Below are 24,258 nucleotides of genomic sequence, written 5' to 3'. Positions count from 1 at the left end.
GGATAGGGCCCAAAACTTGGGCTCAAAGATCTAACATTTTGTCAATTGTCTGAAGGAAATAATTGCCCCAAAGCAACTGGATAAAGATGTTCATTATAACGTTGGGCATAAAAGCCAAACATTAAGAACAACCTACATGTTCTTCTATAAGGAATTTGTGGAATTAATGATAGTATAGCAACATATGGAATATTATACAATCCACACTTTTTCATGGAAACACTGCCCTTTATATATTAAGTATAATAATACAGTATGAGACAGTATATATAGCATGACCTCAGTTATGTGAAAGAAGTCTAGGTGTTTATGCATAAATGAGTTTAGAAGGATACACCTAAACTGTTAAGGGTGGTTATCTTTTATTTTGATTTTACAATGAACAAATACTTGTTTTTTTTTTTTTTGCAGTACGCGGGCCTCTCACTGCTGTGGCCTCTCCTGTTGCGGAGCACAGGCTCCGGACGCGCAGGCTCAGTGGCCATGGCTCACGGGCCCAGCCGCCCCACGGCATGTGGGATCCTCCCGGACCGGGGCACGAACCCGTGTCCCCTGCATCGGCAGGCGGACTCTCAACCACTGCGCCACCAGGGAAGCCCAACAAATACTATTTTTATAATCAGAAAAAAAGTTTTCCATTTTGGAGATAAAAACTTTAAATTGTAACATTCTCCCTTTCTTTTTTTCTTTTTTATAATTTTTATCGGGATGTAGTTGATTTACAATGTTGTGTACAGCAAAATGAATCTGTTATACATATACATATATCCACTCTTTTAGATTCTTTGGTGCCTGCCACCTTCTACCCCAACCTCATTTCCGTCTGGACCCTCGGCGGACATGGTGTGTGCATGTGTACATGGGTGTGTGTACATGTGTGCATGCATGTGTGTTTACTTGTGTGTGTGTGTGTGTGTATGGGGGGTCCTCCCCGGCCCCCTGGCCCACCACCCTACCCTGCCTGGCCGGGTCTCCCTGCAGGGTGTGATTCTGTGCTTTGGCCTGTGTGCCCGGGGCCAGGTGAAGACGGTGCTGAACGTGCTCCACGACTTTGAGGAGAGGATCCAGGAGTCGGAGCAGTCCTGGCAGATAGGCGCTTGGCGGGTGAGACACCCTTGCTCCATAGTCAGGTCTCCGGGGGCCTATTGGAGCAGTGTTCTCAGCCCCCAACCAAGGCTCTTACTAGATCTCAGTAAGAAGCTGCCCTCTGTGTCTCCTTCACCAAAGTGAAGTGGGGAGTTGGACCCAGGCAGCCAGTGGCCAGCCTCTGGAGGCTGCCCCTCCCAGCCACGGGGCACAGTGCCCTGGGCTGGCTGAGCCCCCAGTGGGCAACCGCCTGGAGTCACCGATGCCTCCGAGGTTTTGGCCTTGACCTCGGACCCTTGTCCTGGGGGTCTGGTAGTTTGGAAGGAGAGAGTCGGGAGTGTCCAGGCTTCTTCGGCTTCTCCACAGAGTGGGACCTGAGGCCTGGATTTCTTCTACTCAAGGCCTGGAGAGCATGGGCAACCCTGCCCCTCCTTCCACGGTAGGTTGGGCGGCCTCTAGCACCTCCTCCCAGGAGAGCACGGCTGAGGCTCTCTGTTCCCACTGGATCCCCAGCGACACAGGAACCCCTGGCCCAGAGTAGACGCTTGTCAGGTGAAGGTGTGAAGGAGGACACAACAGCCTCTGTTTAGGGGCTCCACACAAACCCCCTGCTAATGGGAGGTCATGGCCCTGGTCTGACTTGCTCATTACTGTACAGCCAGGACGAAGCATATAGTAGGTGCTCAATAAAGATGTGTTGAATGAATGAATAAATGAGTGAGCATTTCAGGCACCCAGGAAAAAGCTGAAGGAGCAGACCCTACCCGCCCCGCCAACACTTGTTCTTCCCCTTCTCATTGGCCTCACAGAAGGACCATCCCTGGAGGCAGGAGACAGTGAAGGGTGCCCTCATGGTGATGTACAGCTGCGTGGCCTCGTACTGCCACCCGCAGATGCTCCTAACCACGTGGACAACCCCATCACTGCTAAGATCGTTCACCACTACTCCAGCAGCTGCCAGGTATAACCCCGGGACGCCATGGACCCACAGTGCCCAGGGGATGCCCTCTTTGAGCCAGGCTGGCGGAGAGTCGCTCTGCATCGTTATCTGGGCACTGCCAGCCCTACCCAGGAGACAGCCAGGAGTCCTACCGGACACCCAGCATTTGGGAAGCCCATTGCCCCGATCTGCGCCATTCTCTGCTGCAGTGGGAGGGGGGGCAGCCCTCCCGCGAGCACTGGGCGGGATGCTTGTGGGTCCCTGAAGACAAGCCCTCCACTCTTCCCAGCCCCTCGCACTCCGTCCCTCACCTCTGCCCTCCACCCTGACACCTGACCCAAGCCCTTTCATAAGGGACAAGAATGGGCTTGTCTTCAGAGGTGCAAAGGGACTGGCTACTTTCTTGGAAAGGCAAGGAGGAGAAAACACAGAGAATAAAGGAGAAGTGACTTTATTATTATTGTTTTGAAAACTGTGGTAAAGTACACATCACGTGAAATTTGCCATCATAACCATTTTTAAGCATGCAGTTCACTGGTGTTAGGCACGTTCAAACTGTTGTGCAACTATCACCACCATTCATCTCCAGCGCTCTTCGTCTTCCTAAACTGAAACTCTGTCCCCCTAACACCAGCTCCCCATTCCGCCTCCCCAGCCCCCGCCCCCGCCCTTCTGCTTCCTGTCTCTATAAATTTGACGCCCCAGGTATCTCGTATAACTGGAATCACACAGTGTTCATCCTTTTGTGACTGGCTAATTTCATTTAACATAATGTCCTCAGGGTTCATTCCTGCCTTAAAAGCAAAAACGATTTGATGTCCATAACTTATTCTGCCTCTGTGGTGACGCACAGGGCGCAGAGCCCCTGGTCAGTGAAGGTGTCCCCTGACTGGCTTGCTGTCCTCAGGCACAGCGTGGAGGGCTTCGGGGAGGCAGCACCTGCTGGGGGGCACTGGAGGGCTGTGCCCTGTCCAGCACCTGGCCCACGTCTCCGCCAGGTGGCTGAAAGACAGAGTGGGGCTAGCCATCTCTCAGAGCACTCCTGGCACTGCCTCTTCTTTGGCGTGGGGAAGGAGCATTCTATGTGGCCGCAGGGTCCGGGGGCTCAGGCTGGGGCTTGGGGTCTTCGGGGCTCCCTCACAGCCTGTCCCTCGTCATGGTCTGGGCACAGGACATCTGCCTCAAAATGGCCTTCATTAAGAGTGTGGTGCAGGTCACCGACGCTGTCAAGAACATCAAAGACCTGGAGGACTTCCAACTTGCCCCAAAGGCGACCCTTACTGGCATTATCATGGTAAGCTGGGTCGGGGGGCTTCCTCCATCCTGGGCGGTTTGGGGGTCTCACTCTGCCGACCGGCTTCCCCCTGGTCAGAGGTCCTGAGAGCATCTGAGGCACAAGGCGGCAGGCAGGGGTCTCTGAAGCCCCTCCTGTCTCAGTTCTGCTTTGATCCAACTGAAGGAGTTCTGGGTATGACATTCGTATGTCCGATAAAGGGTTTCACGGCCAGGAAACATTCCGGAAGCCAGAGCTGAAGACCCTTCCCCTCTTGGGCCCTGATTTGCCACCGAGGTGGCTGGTTCAGGGCTGGGAGACAGAGGCCCACGGGCTCAGTCCTGAGGTTTCTCCATAGGCGGGACCAGGGGACAGGGCTCTGCTGTAAGCAGGACAAAGCTATTTTTGCACAGAACTTTGTTAAGATCTAGAAAGTGTCAACTGTCCAAAGGCAAGAGGCGATGGCAGGGGCCGATGAGACTGTGGGGCGACCACTGTCCCTCGTCCCCAGGCCTCCCCACTCCCTTGCAATGTCTTGGCCCCTGGAAATTGCTCCAGCTGCATTGGAAGCAGCCTGGACGGAAGAGAGATGCAGGTAGAACAGGAGGCGCTGAGAAGGAAACAAACATTCCTGCTCGGGGCTGAGCGCTACACGCACGTGTAATTTCACGCCAGCCTGGCCCAGCCCTGTGAACCAGGCCCCCAAGTCCTCATTTTACACATCAGGGCTCAGGCGGGGGAAGTGACCTGCCCAAGGGCACACAGCCAGTAAATGCCAGACCTGAGTGAGAAGCATCGGCCCATCTTTGCCCCACTCCTTCCACGAGACTTTGCTGCCTCCCCTAAAATGTCAAAGACCAACTGATGGTAAAAAGAATGGAGGCGATATGGGGTGTTAGAGCCCGTCATACAATGTCAGGTCCTCCTGGCTCTAACCCTGGGAGTGCGGCTGCCATCGTGGTCACTGTTGGCCCAAGCCCCTCTCTTGCCCATCCCGGGACTCTGGGTGGCTTGATGGCTCACTGCCCTGCTATCTGGGCAGGCGATCATCAAGGCAGAACCAACTGACAGACTGGTTTCTCCAGTGCGGATCATGGCCATGGATGCCCTCTCGTACTTGAGGTGAGCTGGGCCCCTAACCAGGCCCCAAGCGCCTCTCTGGGGTGGAGGTAAAGTCTGAGACAACCCCTCAGTGCTTTTATGGGGAGGTTGCACCTCCTTTGCCCTCCCTTTTTGCCTTTGTAGCTGGAGTCTTGGGTGGCAGCTCCTGGGGCAGAGTGGGTCTTCCTAGGAGATGGGGGTCTGCTTCCACCTGCTCTTTTTAAAATAATTCTCAGCAGTATTTCAAGTTGGGCCCTTCTCCTTGGATTGGGAGGTGAATGGCAGGTGGGTGGGTTGTCCTTTGGTCCATCAGGGGATGTTTTGAGCTAGAAATCACACAGTGACACAGACTAGCACAGCCAGGAGATGGCATCCTTCAGGCCGGGGTGGGCTCAGTCAAGAAGTCTGTTTATTGATACGGTATTGATACAGGTAATACATAGTAATAGAACGCCTGACGGTTGCCTTCCTGGAATTGTCCATCCACTGGTGGGGCAGGGGGAGTGGGAAGAAGTTAGGCGTTTGTAAAATGAGTACTTGAGGTGGCTGGGTCGTTGCTAGGAATTCTTCTATTGGGGCAGATTCATATTCATATTCATATTCGGCGCATAGCAGAACTATGTGTCGCTTTAAAAGGGTGTACATAGGCAGATTTTATTTGTTTATTTTTGGCTGCGTTGGGTTTCCGTTGCTGTGTGCGGGCTTTCTCTAGTTGCGGTGAGCGGGGGCTTCTCTTGTTGCAGAGCATGAGCTCTAGGCACGCAGGCTTCAGTAGTTGTGGCATGTGGGCTCAGTAGTTGTGGCTCATGGACTCTAGAGCGCAGGCTCAGTAGTTGTGGTGCACGGGCTTAGTTGCTCCGCGGCATGTGGGATCTTCCCAGACCAGGGCTCGCACCCCTGTCCCCTGCATTGGTAGGTGGATTCTTAACCACTGTACCACCAGGGAAGCCTTAGGCAGATTTTAAATAAAATTCACATACATCCGTTTAGGGACTTGGAGATAAGAAACGCATACACAAGGAATTATAGGTCAGAGCTGAGTATTTGTAGGTGAACCACAAAGGAAAAAATCTAAGACCAAAAAGGGGGCTACTAACAAGATGTGATTCAGCTGATGGGCTGTCAAGGGGCTTAGCGTGGGAGTTGGCTTTTGACGTTTGACCTGGGCTTTAAAAAGATTACTGGATTTGGGAAGGAGCTGGAGGTCCCAGCAGGGTGAAATATAGGAGGCACAATAGAGCCGATGGGGAACCTGTAACAATTCCGATACCCTGCCCCACTGCAGACCTTTAAATAAGGATTCTTGGAGCCAGGCATGGCCCCTGGGCCCCTTAAAAAGCCCTCCTAGGAGTCTAACGTGCACGTAGGCTTGAGATCTATCTATGAAGGGGACAGAAAGAGAGAATGAGCTAGTGTGCATCAAGCAGCTAGCTACCACCCCCGAAGGTTTATGAAGACACACGTGGCTGGGCTCCACTCCTGAGTTTTTGATTCAGTAGCTCTGAGGTGCAGCCGTAGAATTTGCGTTTCTAATAAAAGCTTCAAGGGGCTGCAGCTGGTGGTCCAGGAATTACAGTTGAAAACTCCTGGGCCGGGACCAGCCTGGCAGGCAGAGCCTATGGTTGTGGTTCAATGAGGACCAATGGAATGGTTCTGAATAGGAGAGGGGGAGGCTTACAGCAGGCAACAAGGAGAGAGGTGGCCTTGGACCCCTGAGTCTCCCGCTCAATCACAGACAGTCCCTGGCCACCAGTGGGTGGAGCCGGGGCCCTTGGGGAGAGATGGTTGCCTGAACCCCCAGCCAGAGAAGCTGGCCTCTCCCTCATTCTGTGACGTGCCTCCACACCCCAGACTGGGCAGCGGGTGGCAGGGTCTCACCTCTCCACCGACCACTCCTCTTGTCACTTCTTTCCCTGGCAAACTGAAGCCTTTCTACTCCACAGAGGAAAACAGTGAGCTGGTGGAGATTAGTATACACTCTGTCATTTCTCTCCAGCCCCCATGGGACAACGATGGGTCCATTAAGGTAGGTCCCTCTGGGCCACCTCATCTGCTGGGTCAGGACTTAGAAGTTTACATTAACATGAGCAGTGCCGAGAGCCTACCATCCTGAACCTGTGAGTGGTCAGAGGCGGCAAAGTGCAGCAGGCTTTATCAGTAAGTGTAAGGTGATGCTAGCTGCTGTAACAGATAAACTCCGAAATCTTCACGGTTTTACAAGATGAAAGTGTATTTGTCACTCAAGTGAAGTCCAGTTGGCAGCAGCAGTGGAGAGGGGGCTGCTTCGTGCAGTTCTTCAGGGACCTGGGCTGACAGAGGCCTCACCGTATCTAGTGCATGGCTCCAAAGGTCCCTGTGGGTAGTGATAGCCGGCTTGAGAGAGAGGGCCTGGAGGATTTATGAGCTGTGTTGCCTGCCTTCCATTGGCCAGAACTCAGTCACATGGCTCCACCTAGATGCAAGGGGTCCTGGGAAATGTAGTCCCTGACTGCATGGCTGCTTCCCAATAAGGCTGTGGAAAAGCAGGACGAATCTTTTGTGGACAGGGAGCCATCTGTGTCTCAAGGTCCTGGCCCTAGGTGAGGGGTCAGGAGAACTGGGCTCTAGGAATTCGGTTTCCTCCTTTGCAAAATGGGCTCCTCTTGAGGTTGTCTTACATGTCACATGAGAAGCTACGTATAAAGAACTCAATCTGAGCAGAAATCAAAGGGCGGTTATCAGGCCATCTCACACTCCCTGGTGTGGACCGGCACAGAGTCCTGGTGTGTGGCTGTGTGAGCCCCCATTGCCGCCCAGTTCTCCCCTCTCTTGGCCGCAGACCCTGTATGTGAATGCCCTGCATGCCCTGGAGCAGCTGATGGAGGGCCTCGTGCAGAGGCAGCTGGACCCCAAGGGGCTGCAGGAGATGGTGCATGTGAGTTGCCTGGCAGAGGGCCAGGAGCCAGGGAGGGCCACCCCTCCCAGAACACTGGCCTGAGGGCCAGACTCTCAGTGGGAAACAGGGGTATGCGTTAAAAATTGATTTGGTAATTTTATTTAGATAAAACTTCAAATTGGCTGAAAAGTTGTGAGAATACTACAAAGAACTCCTGTATACCTTTCGCCCAGATCCACGATTCTTAAATATTTTTAAAATATTTATTTGTTTATTTATCTATCTATTTGGCTGCGTTGGGTCTTAGTTGTGGCATGTGGGATCTTCACTGCCGCGTGTGGGATCTTCCTTTTTTTTTTTTTTTTTTTTTTAGTTGCGGCATGTGAACTCTTAGTTGCGACATGTGGGATCTAGTTCCCTGACCAGCGATCGGACCCGGGCCCCCTGCATTGGGACCTTGGAGTCTTAGCCACTGGACCACTGGGGAAGTCCCCAGATCCATGATTCTTAATATTTTGTGACATTTTCTTTTTTTCTCTCTCTCTTTTTTTTCTCATTACACACACACACACACACCATTTTGAATCATGGAGAGTCAGCTGTAGACATCAACAACAAGAGTGTTCTCATATAACAACACAATGTTCAAAATCATGAAATTTAACAATGATACCATGCTATATTCTAATCTACGTTCTATATTCATATTTCACTAACTGTCCCAATTATGTCCTTTACAGTTATTTCCTCCCAGACCCAGGACCCACTCTGGATTATGAATCACATTTCATCGTCATGTGTCTTTAGTCTTTCTCCGTCAGTCTGGAACAATTTCTCAGTCTTTGTCTTCATAATCTCGGTATGTTTGAAGTGTGCTGGGTGGGTTTTTTTAAAAAATTAGATTGTTTGCTTTCTTTTTATTAATTTTTCAGAGGTTGTACGTATTCTGGAAACAAGCCCTTTATCATCTATATGATTTGCAAATATTTTCTCCTGGTCTGTGACGTGCCTTTTCATTGATTTCACAATGTCTTTTGAAGAGCAGAAGTTTCTAATTTTGATGAAGTCGAATTTATCATTTTTTTCTTTTATGGATCATGCTTTTGGTGTCATGTCTAAGAAATCTTTGCCTAACCCAAGATTTTCTCCTAGTTTTCTCCTAGAACTTGGTATTTTCAGGTTTTACAATTACGTCTGTGATATATTTTGAGTTGTTTTTAAATATGGATCAAAGTTTATTTTATTTATTTTTTTGCGTATGGATAACCAGTTGTTTCAGCACCATTTGTTGGAAAGACTGTCTTTTCTCCATTGCATTACCTTTGCATCTTTGTCAAAAATCAATTGACCATATATGTATGGGTCTATTTCTGGACACCTATTCTGCACTACTGATGTTTTTGTCTGTCTTTATACCAATGTCATCCTGTCTTGATTACTACAATATTATATAATAAGTCTTGGAATCAAGACAAGAGAGTATAAGTCCACCGACTTTGTTCTTTGCTGCTATACCCCACAAATATTGATATGTTGTGTTCTAATTTTATTTTAGTTCAAAATGCATGTCAATTTCTCTTTCATTTCTCCTTTGACTCATGGATTATCTAGAAATTTCTAAATATTGGAGAGTTTTCCAGAGATCTTTTTGGTTTTAATTCCTGACTTAACTCCATTGCAGTCTGAGGAGATACTTTGTATAATTCAAATTCTTTTGAATCGACTGAAACTTATTTTGTTGCCCGGGTACGGCCCATCTTGGTGAATGTTCTGTGTGTACTTGGAAAGTTTTCTGCTGCATTGGGTGGTGTGTTGCTAAATATCGGTTAGGCCAAGTTGGCCGGCGGTGGTGTCCAAGTTTCCTATATCCTTTCTGATTTTGTCTTCTTTTTTTAAAAAAAAATGAATTTATTTAATTAATTAATTTATTATTTTTGGCTGCGTTGGGTCTTCATTGCTGCACGCGGGCTTTCTCTAGTTGCGGCGAGCGGGGGCTACTCTTCGTTGCGGCGCGCGGGCTTCTCATTGCGGTGGCTTCTCTTGTTGTGGAGCACGGGCTCTAGGCGCGCAGGCTTCAGTAGTTGTGGCACGTGGGCTCAGTAGTTGTGGCTTGCGGGCTCTAGAGCGCAGGCTCAGTAGTTGTGGCGCGTGGGCTTAGTGGACCCACGGCATGTGGGATCTTCCCGGACCAGGACTCGAACCGGTGTCCCCTGCATTGGCACCACAAGGGAAGCCCCTGCTTTTGTCTTCTTGATCATCAGTTACCGAGAAAGAGGTACTGAAGTCTCTATCATTGTGGATTTGTTTATTTCTCCTTTCGGTTCTATCAGTTTTTGCTTCGTGTTTTGTTAAGCTGTGTTATTAGGTGCATGAACATGTAGGCCCTGGGGTGCAGGGTGGGCTGTGCTCCTGGCCTTTCTACCTCCAGACAAACATTTGGAACAAAGCCAAACACATCAGCCAAGCAGCTTCTTGGTGAGGATGCTGGGGCCTCTGTCTCTTTGCTCATAGCCTCATCTCCCTAGTGGGGCGGGGAGGTGGGGGTGGGCTGGGAAGAAATCAGAAGTATCTGGAACCTCTCAGAGCTTTGAAAGTCACACTCTGAGTGGGAAAGACAAGGAGAGCAGTGGTGGCCAGGAAAGGGCTGGCCTCAGGATTTTAACGTCCCCTTCTGTGTTCCGGGCTCTCCCCACAGCTCCTGGAAAAGTGGATCTTGTCAGAGAAGGAATGGGAGCGGGAGAAGGCGATCAACCTCCACCTCCATCTCATGCAGATCTACGTCCAAAGCGTCGGTGTCTGCGTGAGTCCAGGAGCCCCTGACCCCCCAGCCTGCCGCCCTGACACCCACAGGGAAATGCCTGTCTGTATCCCAGAAGAGGAAACACTTTGGAAATCAAGCTCTGCCCCCCAGAGAGTCCCTTGGGAAGAGGCTGCCTCACTTGGCAATGGCGAAGGAGACCCTGGGAGATGCTGGCCCTGGGGCTCGGGGGTGCTGAGGAAGAGGGTGGGCCGGGTTTGGTGTGGCTCCGGGTTCTGTGGGGCCTGAGGTTCACACGGGGTGAGGACTCTGTAAGGAAAAGGGGTTCAGCTATGAATGCCACACTGCTTAGGAAAGTGAGTATTTACTAGAATGAGAAAATAAATCACTACAAAATCACAAATTTCACAAAGCTTGACAAATACCACTAACATCATGAAATCTAGAAAAGCAACAAGGTTTTTTGCTGATAGAGCACGTGACACAGCTCCATGAGACCTCTCTTCCTACATTTGTTGGCCTCATACTCTTTGACTGTCTGGTCATCAGGGATGGCGTTGGCAGGAGGACGATGGTGTCCTGGGGCTGGGGTGTGGGGACAGGACTCGCATCTTGGGGCTGGTGAAGAGTGAGAGCAAGGTGGGCAGGACTCCAGTCCTGGAGCACCATTGAGGTGGAACCCAGGCCCAGTAAAGCGAAGCTGGGGCCAAGACTAGTGCTAAGTAACATTTGAGGCCAGGTCCTGTGCCGAGTGCATCACCTGGATTCTCTGTCGCAATTCTCAGGGCATTCCCTGAAAGAAGGGGCACCATCATCACTTCTGATTTACAGATAAGGAACAAGAGGACCCGAGGCTAAGAACCTACCCATGTCACACAGCTAGTGAGCGGGGAAGTCCAGATTTGAAGCCAGGCCTCATTTATAGGAATGAGAGGGGTGCCCAGACATAGCACCTGGCCCCGGCCTGACAGGGTGCGTCCTGGGCAGACTCCTCAGATCTTGGCTGCTCGGCCTCCCGGGGCCCAGCTGTGGGACCTGGGGATGGAAGCTCGGGCTTCCCAGACAGGGGTGCTTTCAGAGCAGGGTTCACCCTCTCTGGCCACTGGTCGCACTGCCCTCTGTGTGCTCGGCTGGACAGAGCGTGTGAGCCTTGAGGTCTCCCGTCCCTCAGATCCCTCTGCAGCTGGGGCAGTTTGGCACTCTGGTCGGACTCATCGCCCCAGGCACCTGTGACTCGCACAGAAGAACCCGCCTGGCCTCCATGGAAGTCCTTTCCAGCCTCCTGGATTTTCATGGTATGGAGAGGGCGCCGACACCAGGGGTGTCGGCTATGGGGCTGTCCTGGAGGGGAGTGTGGTCTCTCTGTGTAGACAAACAAGTGTGACCAGCAGGGATGGCGGAGGGGGTTCACAGCTCACTGGGAAGCCATGGAAGCTTCTGGAAGGAGAGGCTCCTTGGGTCACCTCGACTCACTGAGGGCATGTGCTGGGCACTGAGGGGCCCCAGTGGGACAGGGTCAGCTCACAGATACCAAGGATGTGGCAGAACTGGCCAGCGATGAGCTCAGAGGGGGATGCAGTTGGGAGACCTTCAGACGGGGAGAGCTGACCTCTGCGGTGGCAGCTGGAAGTTGGCAGAGCATCCACCTGACCTGTGCACAGAGGGGCGAGGCAATGGGTTAGGATGTCCAGATGCTGGAGGGTGGTCCAGGCCTGTGGAACCAGGGCGCCCCGAGGGCTGGGGCAGGAGGCCACCACGATGGGGACCCTTTGTCCTGACCGATCGTGTCTGAAATTGTATTCCCACCAGCAAGCCAGAACTGCTCCTCCTGGGGCGCTTCCAGGGAGTTGGAGCTTGTGAAATGTAAGGCGGAGCTGCAGGGCTCGGACGTGGAGAAGATTTTCAGCGCGTCTTCCAGAATCGCCAAGGTGACGAGGGGAAGGTTGTGTGGGCCATAGTCTCTGGGGGCCTGGGCCATCACTGGGGGGTGGGACCTTGCTCAGCCTGGCTGCTCAGCCCCCATCCTCTTCTGGGGGTCATGGCTTCCACGGCCCTTGGTCCACCTCACGCCATATGTATTTAAATGGCCTGTGATGTGTAAGATCCCTACTGTGGTGCCTGGCATACGGTAGGTGCTTAAAGGACCCCAGCTGTGTTCTCGTTGTCCCTAGCATGTGCTACACTGAGGGGGCCCCAGAAAGAATTGAACACGAGACCCTGCCCACAGGTGTCAGCACACGGGCAGGCTGATGGCACACTGGTGACTGAAAGTGTCCAGAGCCATCCAAACTCTCAGGGTTGCAGAGCGATGAGGTCTCTTCTGCCTCAGGGGCCAGAGGGGGCCCTGTGCAGTGGAAGGCTTGTGCATCGGCAGCGAGGCGCAGGGCACACCCCGAGGGAAGGCTGCAGGGCTGTAGAGTCAGGACAGCGAGGATCTGGGGAGAAGCTTCCTGCGTGGAGTTCAGATGGGGTGGGGGCAGGGGACGAGGAAAGGGAGGTGTTGGCGTGCGTCCCTGTGGCCTTGACGCTGAGTGACATCCAAGCAGGCCTGTGACTGAGACGCGAGAGGCTGGGGGGCTGGGCGGCGGGGAGGAGGCTGGGGCAGCGCTTTGAGAGAAGATGCAGCTGGGCTGGGGCTGTGACATGGAACGGAAGAGCGGAGACTGGCAGGCAGGGGAGTCCTTGGGCTTGGTTGTCGGACCCCGGGAACAGCCTGCTCTGGTTGTAGGTGGCGTGCTTGCAGTTTAGCTGCGATGAGGTGGCCTCGCTCGTCCAGAAGCTCTGTGAGAACATCGGGGCCATGAACCTCCAGCATGACAAGGCCTCCGTCACCTGGATAGGCACCTTCCTCCAGATGCGGGCCAAGGAGCTGGAGGACACAGTGACAGGGCTGTGGCCAGGTCATCTGGGGCCTGCAGCTGCCTGGTGCACCCAACCTAGAGGGCCGGGCAGGGGCCCAGCCTCGTGTGCTCAGGATTCTCCAGCCCCACCCCCAAGTCCATGGTTGTAAAGAGGAGGAGGAAGTAGGGTTCTAGAACAAGAAAGAATATGTTGAAGGTGACTCGGTCAGTAAGTGGACGATGGGCTGGAGGCCTGAGGCTTGCTCTCCTGGAGCACAGCCCCTCCTGAAAATCGGATAAAATCCTGGAAGGGACCAGAGAGGATGCATTGGAATGGGTGCTGAAGGTTTAACCTACCCAGCATCCGCTTGGGCAAGAGAAGGGATGTACGGTGGGTGGGGTGAGGGCAGGAGGTCCATGAGGGCCGGGCTGCCCGGTGATGCCCCACCCCTTCCCAGGTGGCGGAGATCCTGGGCGCCATCCTGGTCCTGCCAGTAGTGGATCACCCGGAGGTGCAGCACCTCCTCATCGAGGGCATCCTTCTGCTGGCGCACTACCACCAGGAGACTGGCCTCATGTCCCTCCTGCGGCAGCCCCTGCCCATGGAGAGGTGGGTGCCCTGGGTGTGGGGTCACCCAGACTGTGCCCAACTCGCCACCGCCGGCGTGTCCCAGAAGACCGGGGCCCGTCCGACCCTGGGGTGGGTCAAACTCTCTCCTTGCGTCTCCGTGGGAGGTGCAGCCTCTTGGAACCTCAGACCCAGAGCCTCAGCATTACAGCTCCATCCCATCAAGCTGGAGTTAGGATCCCGCAGCGTCTTACATGTCCTGGTCACCGACTCTGGGCTTTCCCCTCTGCAGCCCTTTCCTCCCTGAAGAGGACAGAGCTCCGGGCCGGATAGACCACAGGACATGGGCCCCAAGGCCCGAGCAGGCCACTGGAGAAGCTCCGCTCTGTCTTTCCTCCTTTCCAAATGGGGCCCTGAGAGGGGAGTGACTAGTCCAGGTGCCCAAGGGATGAAATGACAGAGCCTCAGGCCCCTCAGGTGGCCTCACAGTAAAGCAGTGCAAACCCTCCTTCTTGCGGCAGTTTGATGAACAGTGCCCAGTCCCTGTGTCTCTGTCCCAGCACCGCACAGGCAGCTGGTAGGATCTCACCAGTCTGGGGAGTGAGTGTGCTGGGGCGGAACCGGAACTCCCTGGGGAGGGCCCATAAGGGGTGGGCAGGCGTCCCCAGAGCAGCAGAGACCGGGGAGCAAAGGGCAGCCTTGGGACTTGGTGGAGAGAGACGTGGCAGATGGCACAGCAGAGAAAAAAGTTTTGAGCACAGGTGTCAGATCCAGAACCTCCCAGGCTGCCCTGTGTGAAATGCAGGCCTGGCTCTGCCGTGGACTTGCCTCTCATAAGGTCAGCCCTGCCCCGGGTCCGGGTAGGATGGCAGTGCAGCAGGTGGCTTGATTGAAGGAGAGTTAGCCCCTCTCATAGCAGTGCTGAGTGGGGCCTCTGGGTGGCTGGCTTTCACTGTATTGGTTGGCTATCACTGTGTAACAAACTGCCACCAACTTGGGAGCTTGGAACTGTTAACAGCCATTTATCATCTCCTGGTTTGTGTGGTCAGGAGCCTGGGCTCAGCTGAGCTGGGGCCTTTGCTCAGGGTCTCAAGCCCGAGTCAAGGTGCTGGCCGGGCTGCGTTCCTTTCTGGAGCCCAGGTCCTCCTTCAAGCTCACGTGGTTGTTTCTTGAGTTACAGGACTGAGGTCCCCACTTTCTTGTTTCCTTACACTCCTGTTTTCTTTCTGAGAAGTTGTTGTGAACGAGCGTGTTGTGCCCACCCTTCCATTCAATTCCTGCCACCAGGCCCCAGCTGCATCTCCCCTTCCCCCCTCAACAAAACTCACCTCCGCACTTGTGTATTTGGTTTTGTGGATTCAAACAGGCAGGTTGATCCTGCTGGACTCACGGTTTTAGCCCTTCAGAGCCCACCAGACCCCACCTGCCTGTACCCGTGCACAGAGGCTCATTGCATCACTGTGCCGGGAGCCCTTCCCTTCTCAGCAGGGCCGTGCGCTTGGACTTGGGGGTCGGGAAGCCGGCTTCAAGCTGTAGCCTGGCATGTTACCTGACCTCTGCGGGCCTCATTTCCTCTTCTATGGAAATGGAGATGAAGGCACCTTCCACACAAATGTGTTGGGAGGAGTAAGTGATGCACACCAGCAAGCTGCCTGGTGCCCGCCTGACACACCTGGGCACTGGGAGGCTATGACCGGACATGTCCACAAAGTCATCACACAACAGGTCCGGTGGGACTCCCGGGGTCACCTAGCAGCAGAGCTGGGGCTCCAGAGAGGGGCTGTGGCTTTCCCGGGAGTACCGTGGGCGGAGGCGTGTCTCTGAGCGTGGAGTCGGGACCAGGCTTCTGGTTGTGCAGTCTTTGGCGGCTCATTCCACCTCCTTGAGATCCAGTCTTCAGAGTCCAGCCCCTACTCAAGGGGCCGCCTGGGAGTCCACAGGGGCTCTGACCTGCCAGGGCACATGGCCCCAAACCCACAGTCCTTGCCCCCTGTCTTTGGCTAGCCACCTGACGGAGGTGTGGCTGACTGTGGCTGAGAACTTGCCCTTTGCCCGGATGATGCTACATGCACTGATGGGTCGGCTGCAGTCGAGGTTCACGCCCAGGGCCGACACCACCTCCAAGGCTGACATCTGGCACCTGGCCGCAGTGGACCCTCTGATGGTGAGTCACGGGGCGGGCCCTCCTTGGCGCCTCAGTAGGAGTCTTCATGCCTCCCACCCTTCTATCTGCAGACCCTGTGCACCATCCACCTTCTTATTGAGAAGATGGACCAGGATGACAAGCTTTTGGACCTCTTCCCGGACCTCATCTACACCCTCCTGCTGCAGCTCGGCAGCAGCCAGGGGCTGGAGGCCATGTCGCCCGTCCTGAAGATGTGGAGACTCGTCCACACGGGGACCCTCCCTGAGGAGATCAACCTGCAAAGGTGCTCTCGAGGGTGGGGGCATGCGTGGGGTGTAAGGCAGAGGGCCTGGGCTGGACGCAGCCTCTTAGAAGTCACTGAACTCCAAGCGTCACCTCCACCCAGAGGCCCTCATCTTCCCCTCCTGGTGGGGAGAACTTTCTGGAAGCTGATCTTACGATCTTCCTTCCCACGAGTCCAGCATGGTGTGGTTTTTGGAGTTTGCAGACCACCGTCTCACAGGATTGCTCTTGGCCCCTTGACCGAGGCCCTGCGTATATTGGATGCCCCTTCACAGACCTGGGTGCGGAGCTTACCTGTCTGAGGTTCTGTGGGTGCTCCCGGCGGGGTAGCCGTGTCCTGATGGGGCCCTGCCTTCTTCCAGGATCACGATCAAATCCATGCAGCTTTTGTTCCGGAAACTCAACAGCGAGCCGCTGCTTCGCACCCTGGAAGAGCAGGGCGTGTGGGCACTCCTGGAGAGCAGCTCCACATTCCTGCAGGGAGTGAGCCTGCTGGCCAGGTGGGCGCCCGGCTCCGCGGGGCTCCATGTCCTTGATGGAAGATCTGGGTCGTGGCTGCATGCCTCGCTCCGGGGGGTTGCCACGTTGACCTGCATCCCAGGCTCTGGGTGGCAGGAGGGTGCAGGGCAGAGGGAATCTTTCTTCCAGCCCTTCCTGCTCCAAGGCAAGAAGTGAGGTCCGAGGTGGGTGGGGATGCCCGAGGCCACACGGGGCTTCTGAGCTGGGCCAGGATGGCAGGACTGGGAGCTCCTTCCCGGGTCCTGAGCTCTCCTGAGTGGCCCTCATTCTGGTGCCATTTTATGAAAAGCAGATGGAGAGTCAGTACTTCAGTGACCCCCTGGCCTAGGAGCTCTGCCCCCTGGGCACCCTGCTGCAGAGCAGCTGTGCCCGGCAGGAGCTGAGAAGTCCCCACTGCGGTGCTGTCCCTGCAGGCTGTGCGTGCAGAACGCCGAGGGCTACCGGCAGGGGCTGTCGGAGCTGGTGCTCAGGGGCGTGGCCTCGGAGGCCCTGAGCTATCGCATCAGCAGCATGACGGTCTGCGTGGAAGTGAGGCCACGGTGCCGAGCCGGCGCGGAGGGCTGGGGGGCGGGGCGGGCCGGGTTAGGGTGGGGCTGTCCTGGGGGCTCATCTCAGGGCAGGCGCACAGGCTCTGAGTCAGGGGTCGGGGGGGAGGGGCAGTTGGGCAGGCGAACATCCATCATTTGTGTGTTCGTTCAGTCATTCACTCCTTCATTCGTTCATCACGTGGATAATTCGGGGCGGGCACTGTGGGGAAAGAAGGGCTGAGACCCGGCCTGTGCCCTCAAGCATGGCAACCAAGGGATGTGTGACGTGGTGAGTGCCAGCAACACCCGGGGTCCAGAGGAGGTCTTCCCTGGGGAAGGCCTTGCAGGAGGGCTCTGAGCTGTGAACCAGGCTTTGCCAGGCAGGAAGGCCGGGAAGGGAGTCAGAGCCACTGGGGCCCAGCTACCCTTCCATGCAGCTGGGGCACTTATGGGGTCCTGAGGGAACTGGCCAGAAACCTTTTAGGAGAAATTTTCTTGGCTGCCTGATGCCCAGTATGTCGTAAGAACCAACCTTTGGCCTGCTGCAGGGGATGGCAGACATGCTCTGTAAAGGGCCAGAGAATCAATTTTCAATTTTGGGGCCACCAATTTGGTGTTAAGCTTTCTTACGTTTTAATAAAACACACTCATATGTGTGCGTGCACACACTGACACGCATGCACACACGCATGCCAGAGGGCTCCCTGTAGGCCTGAGTCCCTGGCATTTTGGGTGCTAGGACAGTAGTGACTCTCTGAGTCCCAGGTGAGTGGAATCCATGCTTCTTGTGCTTTTCTGCTCAAACACAGTGGGCATGGCTCTTGTGCTCAGTGGCCATTCCCATCATGTTAACTGAAGAAATAAATGACGGATGAGTGTATTAATATAGGTCACACTCACCTAGGATTTCCTACGTATTTCCTCATCGGATCCTCACAGCGACCCTATGAAGCAGGTACTGGTGTCGCCCTCTTTTTACAGATGGGGAAACTGAGGCTCAGAGGGGTTGAGGCACTTGCCAGGGCCCCACAGGGGGCAGGCGGAGGAGCCCAGAGCTGGTCCTGGGAGTTGGGGCTCAGAATCCTCTCCTGTTCACAGAGAGACAATTCCGCGCACTGAGTGTCATCACACGTCCTGTTTTGTGGCTGAGAAATGGGCCTCTCTGAGGGGTGATTGTAAGAAGTTCTTTCCAGTTCATGAGTGTCCCGATCCTGTACCAGGAGAAGATGCTGAAGCCGGCACTGCTGATGCTGGAGAAGGGCGTGGACCAGGACGAGGCCCTGCGGGTGCTTTCCCTGCGCGCCCTCGGCAACATGGCCCTCCGTGCCCCCAAGAAGGTCTGAGGGGCCAATGCCGGTGTGTCCCGGGGAACCAGGCTCGGGCTGATGGCTCCCGTGCCCCCCAGGTGAGGCAGTACCAGAAGCTTTTACTGGAGAAGTGCCTGTGCTCCCTGAGGGGGCCTGTGAGCACCAGCGTGACCTCCGAGGGCATGGAGACCCTGGCCAAGGTCCTGGCTGAGCTGCGGGAAGGGGACGTGGGGTCCGACTTCCATGCCATCTCCGAGCGGTGCAGAGCCTTCTTTGACCACGTGAGTCCGCACTGGAGCCTTGCTCAGCCCTGACCCTCATGGGGGCCCCTCAGAAATGGCTGCTGAGTGGACGAGTGGCCACTTCTAATCCCCTAAAGAAGAGACGCACCCTGGAACAAAAAGGGGTACAAGGTCTAACTTGTTGCTGATGTTTCGATTGGCTGATCATGGCATCCGATAAAAAATAAAAGATCTTGTTTTAGAGCCCATGGGACCCTTCTCCCCGATTTTAATTCCTCGCAGCCACAAATGCTCTTTGGACAGCTGTGGCATGCGAGATGGGGACTCCGCTAGGCGGCGGTGGGCAATCAGATCCAGCGCAGCCCTCATCTAGGGAAGAGAAGATCACAAACACCAGAATAACGCCCAGTCCCGAGAGCCCTGCAAGAGAGACTCCATCCTGATGGAATGACCCAGAAGGCTTCGCAGGGCCTGAGGCATTTAAGAGGGTCCACCTCTTAATGGCTGTGGTTTTGTTGGGCTTCCTGCTTCCCAAGTTTCAGAAATTGTTTGTCCACCTCCGCTGTAGGAGAGCGAGCTACTGCGTTTAAAAGCCTTCGTCCTCTTCGGGAAGCTGGTAAAGGTGGTCAGGATTTCCAAGAAGCATTTCTTCAAAGAGGAAGTGAAGAAAGCCTGGGTCCCCCTCATGCTGCACTGCCAGGATCCCTGCTCCAATGCAGCCCAGGTGAGAGACACCTGGGCTTTGTGTATAAAGTCCAGGGCCCGCTGTCCCCAAAAGGAACACACGCTTTGGGGCTGCCAGCCCGGCTAGCTGGGGTGTCCCCTTCCTCGCTCAGTCTTCCCGAGACCCCAAAGGCCATGATCTGCTGGTTCCTCGCACCAGGCTGGGAAAGGCACCAGTCGAGATGACCCACAAACCGGCTTATTGAGGAATCTGGGCTCTGGGGCGGGGGGAAGCATGGTGGAGTTTCCTTCTTCTCCAGGGGCCTTCACCAGCCGCCCTTTCTTTTACCAGATTCTATAAGTTGCTTTCCCTTTTGGGAATTATGACTTGGTCAGGTTTAACACTCCCCTTAAATCTGTCCTCTCTGGCTCCCTGTGGGGCACGCTCGTGCTGAGGTTGCCGGGAGGACTGGAGGGTGCCTAGCTTTCCCACCCCTTTTCTCCCCTTTCTCCGAGGCCCGGCTGCTCTGTTGCTTTGGGGTTGGGGGAGGCCCACACCCCCTTGCTTAGCTCCCGCCTCTCAGGCTAACACTGGCTGCCTGGGGACACACGTGTACGGAGCCCCTCGCCCCCTGTGCCGTCCATGACCCTGACCTCTGTCTTCCCTGCTCCCTGTCTCCATCTGTGGACTGGGGAGGGGATGGTGGCTGAGATGAGGGGTGGTCCTGCTGCCCCTCAGGAGCCGTGGGGATACGGCTGGCCCCAAACGAGGCGTCCTCAACAGAGTGTGTTCAACTACTGTCTTAACCCCGGTTCTGGGGCCACAAGCTTAGTCCCCTCAATCTTGCTGCTGAGAGCTGAGACTTCCACGTAGGGGTGGGGATTGAGGGAGGAAGTGACAGCACACCCAGAAAGGTGACCGAGAGGGTTTAATGAGGGGGCCACAGAGAGGAGAGACCAACACGGCTTGGGACCCCAGCGGGTGCTGCCCGTCCTACTCCCGGGGGAATAGACACCCCAGTCTCCCTCCCGGCCCTCCAATCAGCATCTTCCTGTGGCCTAACCCCACCGGAAGCCGGAGACTGGGGGGCCTGGTTGCTGCAGGGCACAGGGACAGGCAGAACCGGTGGAGGGGATCTGGGGGGATGAGAGAGCTCACTCCCATCGTGGCAATCGCAGCCAGGCCCCTGACCCCCAGTCTCCTGGAGGGGCAGGTCCCCGGTGGGGCTGCTGACGGCACCAAGGTGCTGGCTAATGGCTGAGGGGGCGAGTGTGGCTGCATCTGCTCCCAAGGGGTTTTAGTAACTATGCACACAGGCGTGACGTGGGCTGGTGGGCTTGGGTCCCAGGCATCCTCCCAGGGCCCACCAGCCTGCCCTTCTTTGGCTCTCTGAGGCTTTTGGGGGCCGCCCTCGAGTTTACTGACAGAACGCCAGTCCTGGCAGCCCCACCCCTTGTGTGAACCCCCTGGGTCTGCCTGACACCTCCCCTGCTGTCCTGTCCTGTGTCCCTCTAGGCCTGTGTGGCTACCATGTTTCAGTGTGTGCACTTCTGGGGCTGGAAGGCCCGGGAGAGCTCCTCGGACCAAAGTGATGCCATTGCCCCCGAGGACATGACCAGTTTCCAGATAACCCTGTGCTCTGTCTTGGTGAAGAAGCTGAGGGGGATGGCTCCATGGGAGGTGGCCCCCGGGGGCTTGGGGCTTCATCCTGTGGCCTTGCGCTCACCTTCTGGATGTGAGGTGTTGAGACCAGCTCTGTCCAGCAGAAAGAGAATGCAAACCACACACATACCCATTTTGAAGATTTCTGTTGAAAACTGTGAAAAGAGGTGAAACCAAATTTAGTAGTAGATTTTATTTAACCCAGTAGATCCAAATCATCACCATTTCAACATGCAATCAATATAAAATTATAAATGTCATAGTTTACCTTTTTGGGGTAGTGTCTTCAATATCCAGGAGGCACTTCACACTTAATTCAGACTAGCCACATTTCAGGTGCTCAAGGACCAGGTGTGGTCAGCGGCTACCATATTGGACAGTGCAGGTTGTGAGCAAATGTAATCTCTCTGGGCCAGAGAAGAATAACTGAAGACTGAAGGTCCTTAAGTTGCTCAACTACAAATCTGCTGTGTGACTTTGATATGTGCACTTGCCCTCTCTGGGCAGACCCTTCAGCCTCAGACAGATGGGACTGCTCTTTGTGAGCAGCTGGTCTCCAGGATCTCATCCTCCATGGCTCTGGGTGCCACTTGTTTTTTGCAGACTCAGAGAAAGCCTGCCGTTCTCTACAGCTTCTTGCTAGAAACAATGACCTATGTTAAAAATAACTTGTCAAGGATCAGAATCGCTGCATGTAACCTGGCAGGTGAGCAGGCAAGTGTTTCCTGATGCAGGAGGGAGCTTGAAGGCCATCAGGTCAGACCCAGAACTGGAGCAGGGGGACAGGTGTTGGGACCTGGGTTCAGGTGGAAGTCCCTGTCTGTGTGTCCCAAGGAGCTTCCTACATGCCCTATTCTCAACTAAGCATCCTCAACTAAACCCTCAACAGGGACCCTCATAAGGTGAAACCAAATCTCTCACTGACCTAATATTCGTGTGATGAACATTTCCTGGCTCTCATTTCAGGAATCATTATGAAGCAGATGTCTGCACGTTACCTGAAAAAGCTGGACGTTCCTACATTACGGAATTGTGAGTCATGGAGACTCAAGTATGAGTCAAAAATGAGTCCACTAAGCTCATCTGGGAGCTTAGGGAAACCGCCTGAGGGGAGAGGCAGCTGACCCTGGTTGTCTTTGGGGGTAGGGGTGTAGCCAGGGCACAGAGAGGTGGATGAACGGGACGTGCGGTGGGCTTTCCAGCAAGACAGCTCTGAGGGCTCCCTGTGCTCTCTGCCCCCTCCCTGCCACACACTTTGATGAAATAACTCGCCCTGATTCCTATGGCCGATCCACACAGCAGTTGGGTCCTGTGGGTGGTCTTTCTGTCCCTGTTGACGTAACGGAAGCCCCCAGAGATGGGAGATGTGTGTGGAGACGTGGCTGCACCTGCCACCTTCTGAATTCACACACAGGGGGGTGAAGTCCAGAGCCCCTGTGAGCCCCTCGACCCGCAGTCAGCTCCCCGGGCAGGGCTTTCATCAGCACACACTGCCCAGGGCAGGCAGAGGGCGCGGGCCTGGCCTCGAGGGTCCCCATCCTCTCCTGATTAAGCTCGCTCTCAGCTCTCCAGGAGCTACAGCTGGACTCGGATCCTGGGGTCCGGAGGGCATCCCTGGAGACTCTCAAAATCTTGGATACCTGTAGTCATCACTGGCTTTTGGCTTCACCCTAAGGAATTTCCTAGGTGGTCTGAATACGGAATGTACCTGCCTCTCCCCAGCGTGCCAACCCCACCACGGCGATGCAAACCACTTTTAATTTAGTTTGTAAGAAAAGCATTGTTCTTAAATAATCAGTGTCCCTTTCTTTCCTCCCATTGAAATAAACCTCCCTTGCCATTTGGAGAGCAGATTCCTGACTGTAAGGTGATGTCGCCCCAGAGCCAAGACAGTGGAACAAAGGGCAACTTCACTCCCGCTTCCCCCGAGTGTGTGTACGTCCGGCAGCTCCTCTCGGCCCAGAGGATCTGGAGCCCCCTTTGTGCCTTCATCGCATTTCAGTTCCACAGTTCCACCCATGCGGATGGTGTGTTCACTGCCAGGCACTGTGCTGGGGTAACCAGAGCAGCCCAGCTGCTGTCTGGACTCTGCTTCCAGGGACCCCGCTCTTAAAGGGACAGGAGGCATCTACCAGTGACCATGATATGCATCATGGTGAGGGAGGGTGGCCGCCAGTGGGGGCAGTGCTGGTGCCCGTGCAGCACACAGGGAGTGTTCACAGCCAGGAGGTAATCCGGTGGGGGGGGCGGTTTCAGAGAGGAAGTGACACCACACCCTCTACCCTCACCCTTTCCACATCAGGGCCTGCTGGACCAGGATGGGGAGGGACCCAGCAAGGCCTGGAGCAGAGCCCAGCAGAGGGTCAAGAAGGAGGAATTATCTCCAAGCCCAAGAAACAAGCAGGCACCACCCTGGGCACCATGGGCGGAGGTGCTGCTGAGCAGTCCCGGAAATCAACCTGCACCAGAGGCTTCTGGGAAGCGTGCTCTCACACTGTTTGGCGGCTCCCGTGGAATAGACAGTGAAGTTATTTCCTGCCAAGTGATGAAGATCGTTGCTGCCGGAAGACTTGAGTCCCACTGACACAGTTGAAAGGGATGTGCCCTTCGGTACAGGTCCTGGGGGAAGCCATACAATTGTAAAATCAGGTCTCTGATCAATTCCCTTAATGCCCCTGCGAAACATTTCCAGATGATTTATAGACCCAAACTCAGAAAGCAAAAATTTAAGACAACATAGTATTGTCTTAAACCTACCCTAGGTTTTCCTTTAAAAGTAATAGAAGCCAGCAAAAATAAAGCATCAACTTTTCTATGTTAAAATATATCTTCCGTACGATAAAATATCGTAAAGTTAAACAAGTCGCAGATGGAAGAAGTTACTTGCAATTTATTTAAAACTAGATTGATTCATATAATTGAATTGGCATACAGAATATGCCCACATCAGTAATACAGCAAATTAAAAAGCAGTGTCATTAGAGAGTGCTTGAAAAGCCAGTCCCCCCAGGAAGGCCTGCGAACTGCAATGCTGTGCATTTCACACCCACAGCAGTGGCGCTGGCTAGTGGCAGCGGTGTGGGGAAATGGGATCTTTTATTATTGCTGGATGGAGTGCAAATGGGATTAGGCATTTGGGAGAGGACTTTGGCAATAATTATGGAAGTTGAAGACATGACCGAGTCACCTCTGGGTGGGGCTGCAGGTCGATCTGCACATGTGCACAAGGATGGTGGCTGAAGAGTATTCTTAGCAGCAAACACCCAGTGGGACAGTGGGACACACCAGCTACCTAAGGAACTCTACAATGAGACCCATGTTCATCAGTCAGCTCCTGTCAAATGCAAACACCTCTTGGTGAGACAAAGTTGCACAGTGCATACAGTCCCGAGTTATTTATGTGAAAGTTAAAAACACATACCATTCTGTATAGTTAACTGGGTCCTTTATTGGCAGATCCTATAAATT

General features: G+C 54.4%; 1 protein-coding gene across 1 annotated transcript in view; it reads left to right on the top strand.

Annotated features, from left to right (window-relative positions):
* Positions 1-22,494, top strand: part of MROH2A (maestro heat like repeat family member 2A) — a 34,933-nt gene extending 12,439 nt beyond the window's left edge. Inside the window, 23 exon segments of the mRNA XM_089916074.1 lie at positions 781-1,104; positions 1,896-1,986; positions 1,989-2,047; positions 3,198-3,320; positions 4,342-4,420; positions 6,317-6,426; positions 7,219-7,314; positions 9,971-10,075; positions 11,205-11,328; positions 11,843-11,961; positions 12,762-12,914; positions 13,332-13,483; positions 15,446-15,605; positions 15,677-15,870; positions 16,232-16,369; positions 16,802-16,916; positions 18,109-18,252; positions 18,321-18,503; positions 19,033-19,188; positions 20,644-20,775; positions 21,394-21,496; positions 21,757-21,822; positions 22,355-22,494. Of these exon segments, the coding sequence (XP_089772200.1) occupies positions 781-1,104; positions 1,896-1,986; positions 1,989-2,047; positions 3,198-3,320; positions 4,342-4,420; positions 6,317-6,426; positions 7,219-7,314; positions 9,971-10,075; positions 11,205-11,328; positions 11,843-11,961; positions 12,762-12,914; positions 13,332-13,483; positions 15,446-15,605; positions 15,677-15,870; positions 16,232-16,369; positions 16,802-16,916; positions 18,109-18,252; positions 18,321-18,503; positions 19,033-19,188; positions 20,644-20,775; positions 21,394-21,496; positions 21,757-21,822; positions 22,355-22,464 (3,036 nt within the window). The 3' untranslated portion in view covers positions 22,465-22,494.
* The last annotated feature ends 1,764 nt before the right edge of the window (positions 22,495-24,258 follow it).

This window comes from Delphinapterus leucas, chromosome 8 (assembly GCF_059928025.1).
Source record: "Delphinapterus leucas isolate spDelLeu-1000000601 "Yukka" chromosome 8, BTC_Dleu_Yukka2, whole genome shotgun sequence".
In the NCBI taxonomy this organism is placed as follows: Eukaryota; Metazoa; Chordata; class Mammalia; order Artiodactyla; family Monodontidae; genus Delphinapterus; species Delphinapterus leucas.
The sequence above is the reverse complement of the archived record's forward strand: the minus strand, read 5'-3'. Positions and strand labels throughout refer to the sequence as shown.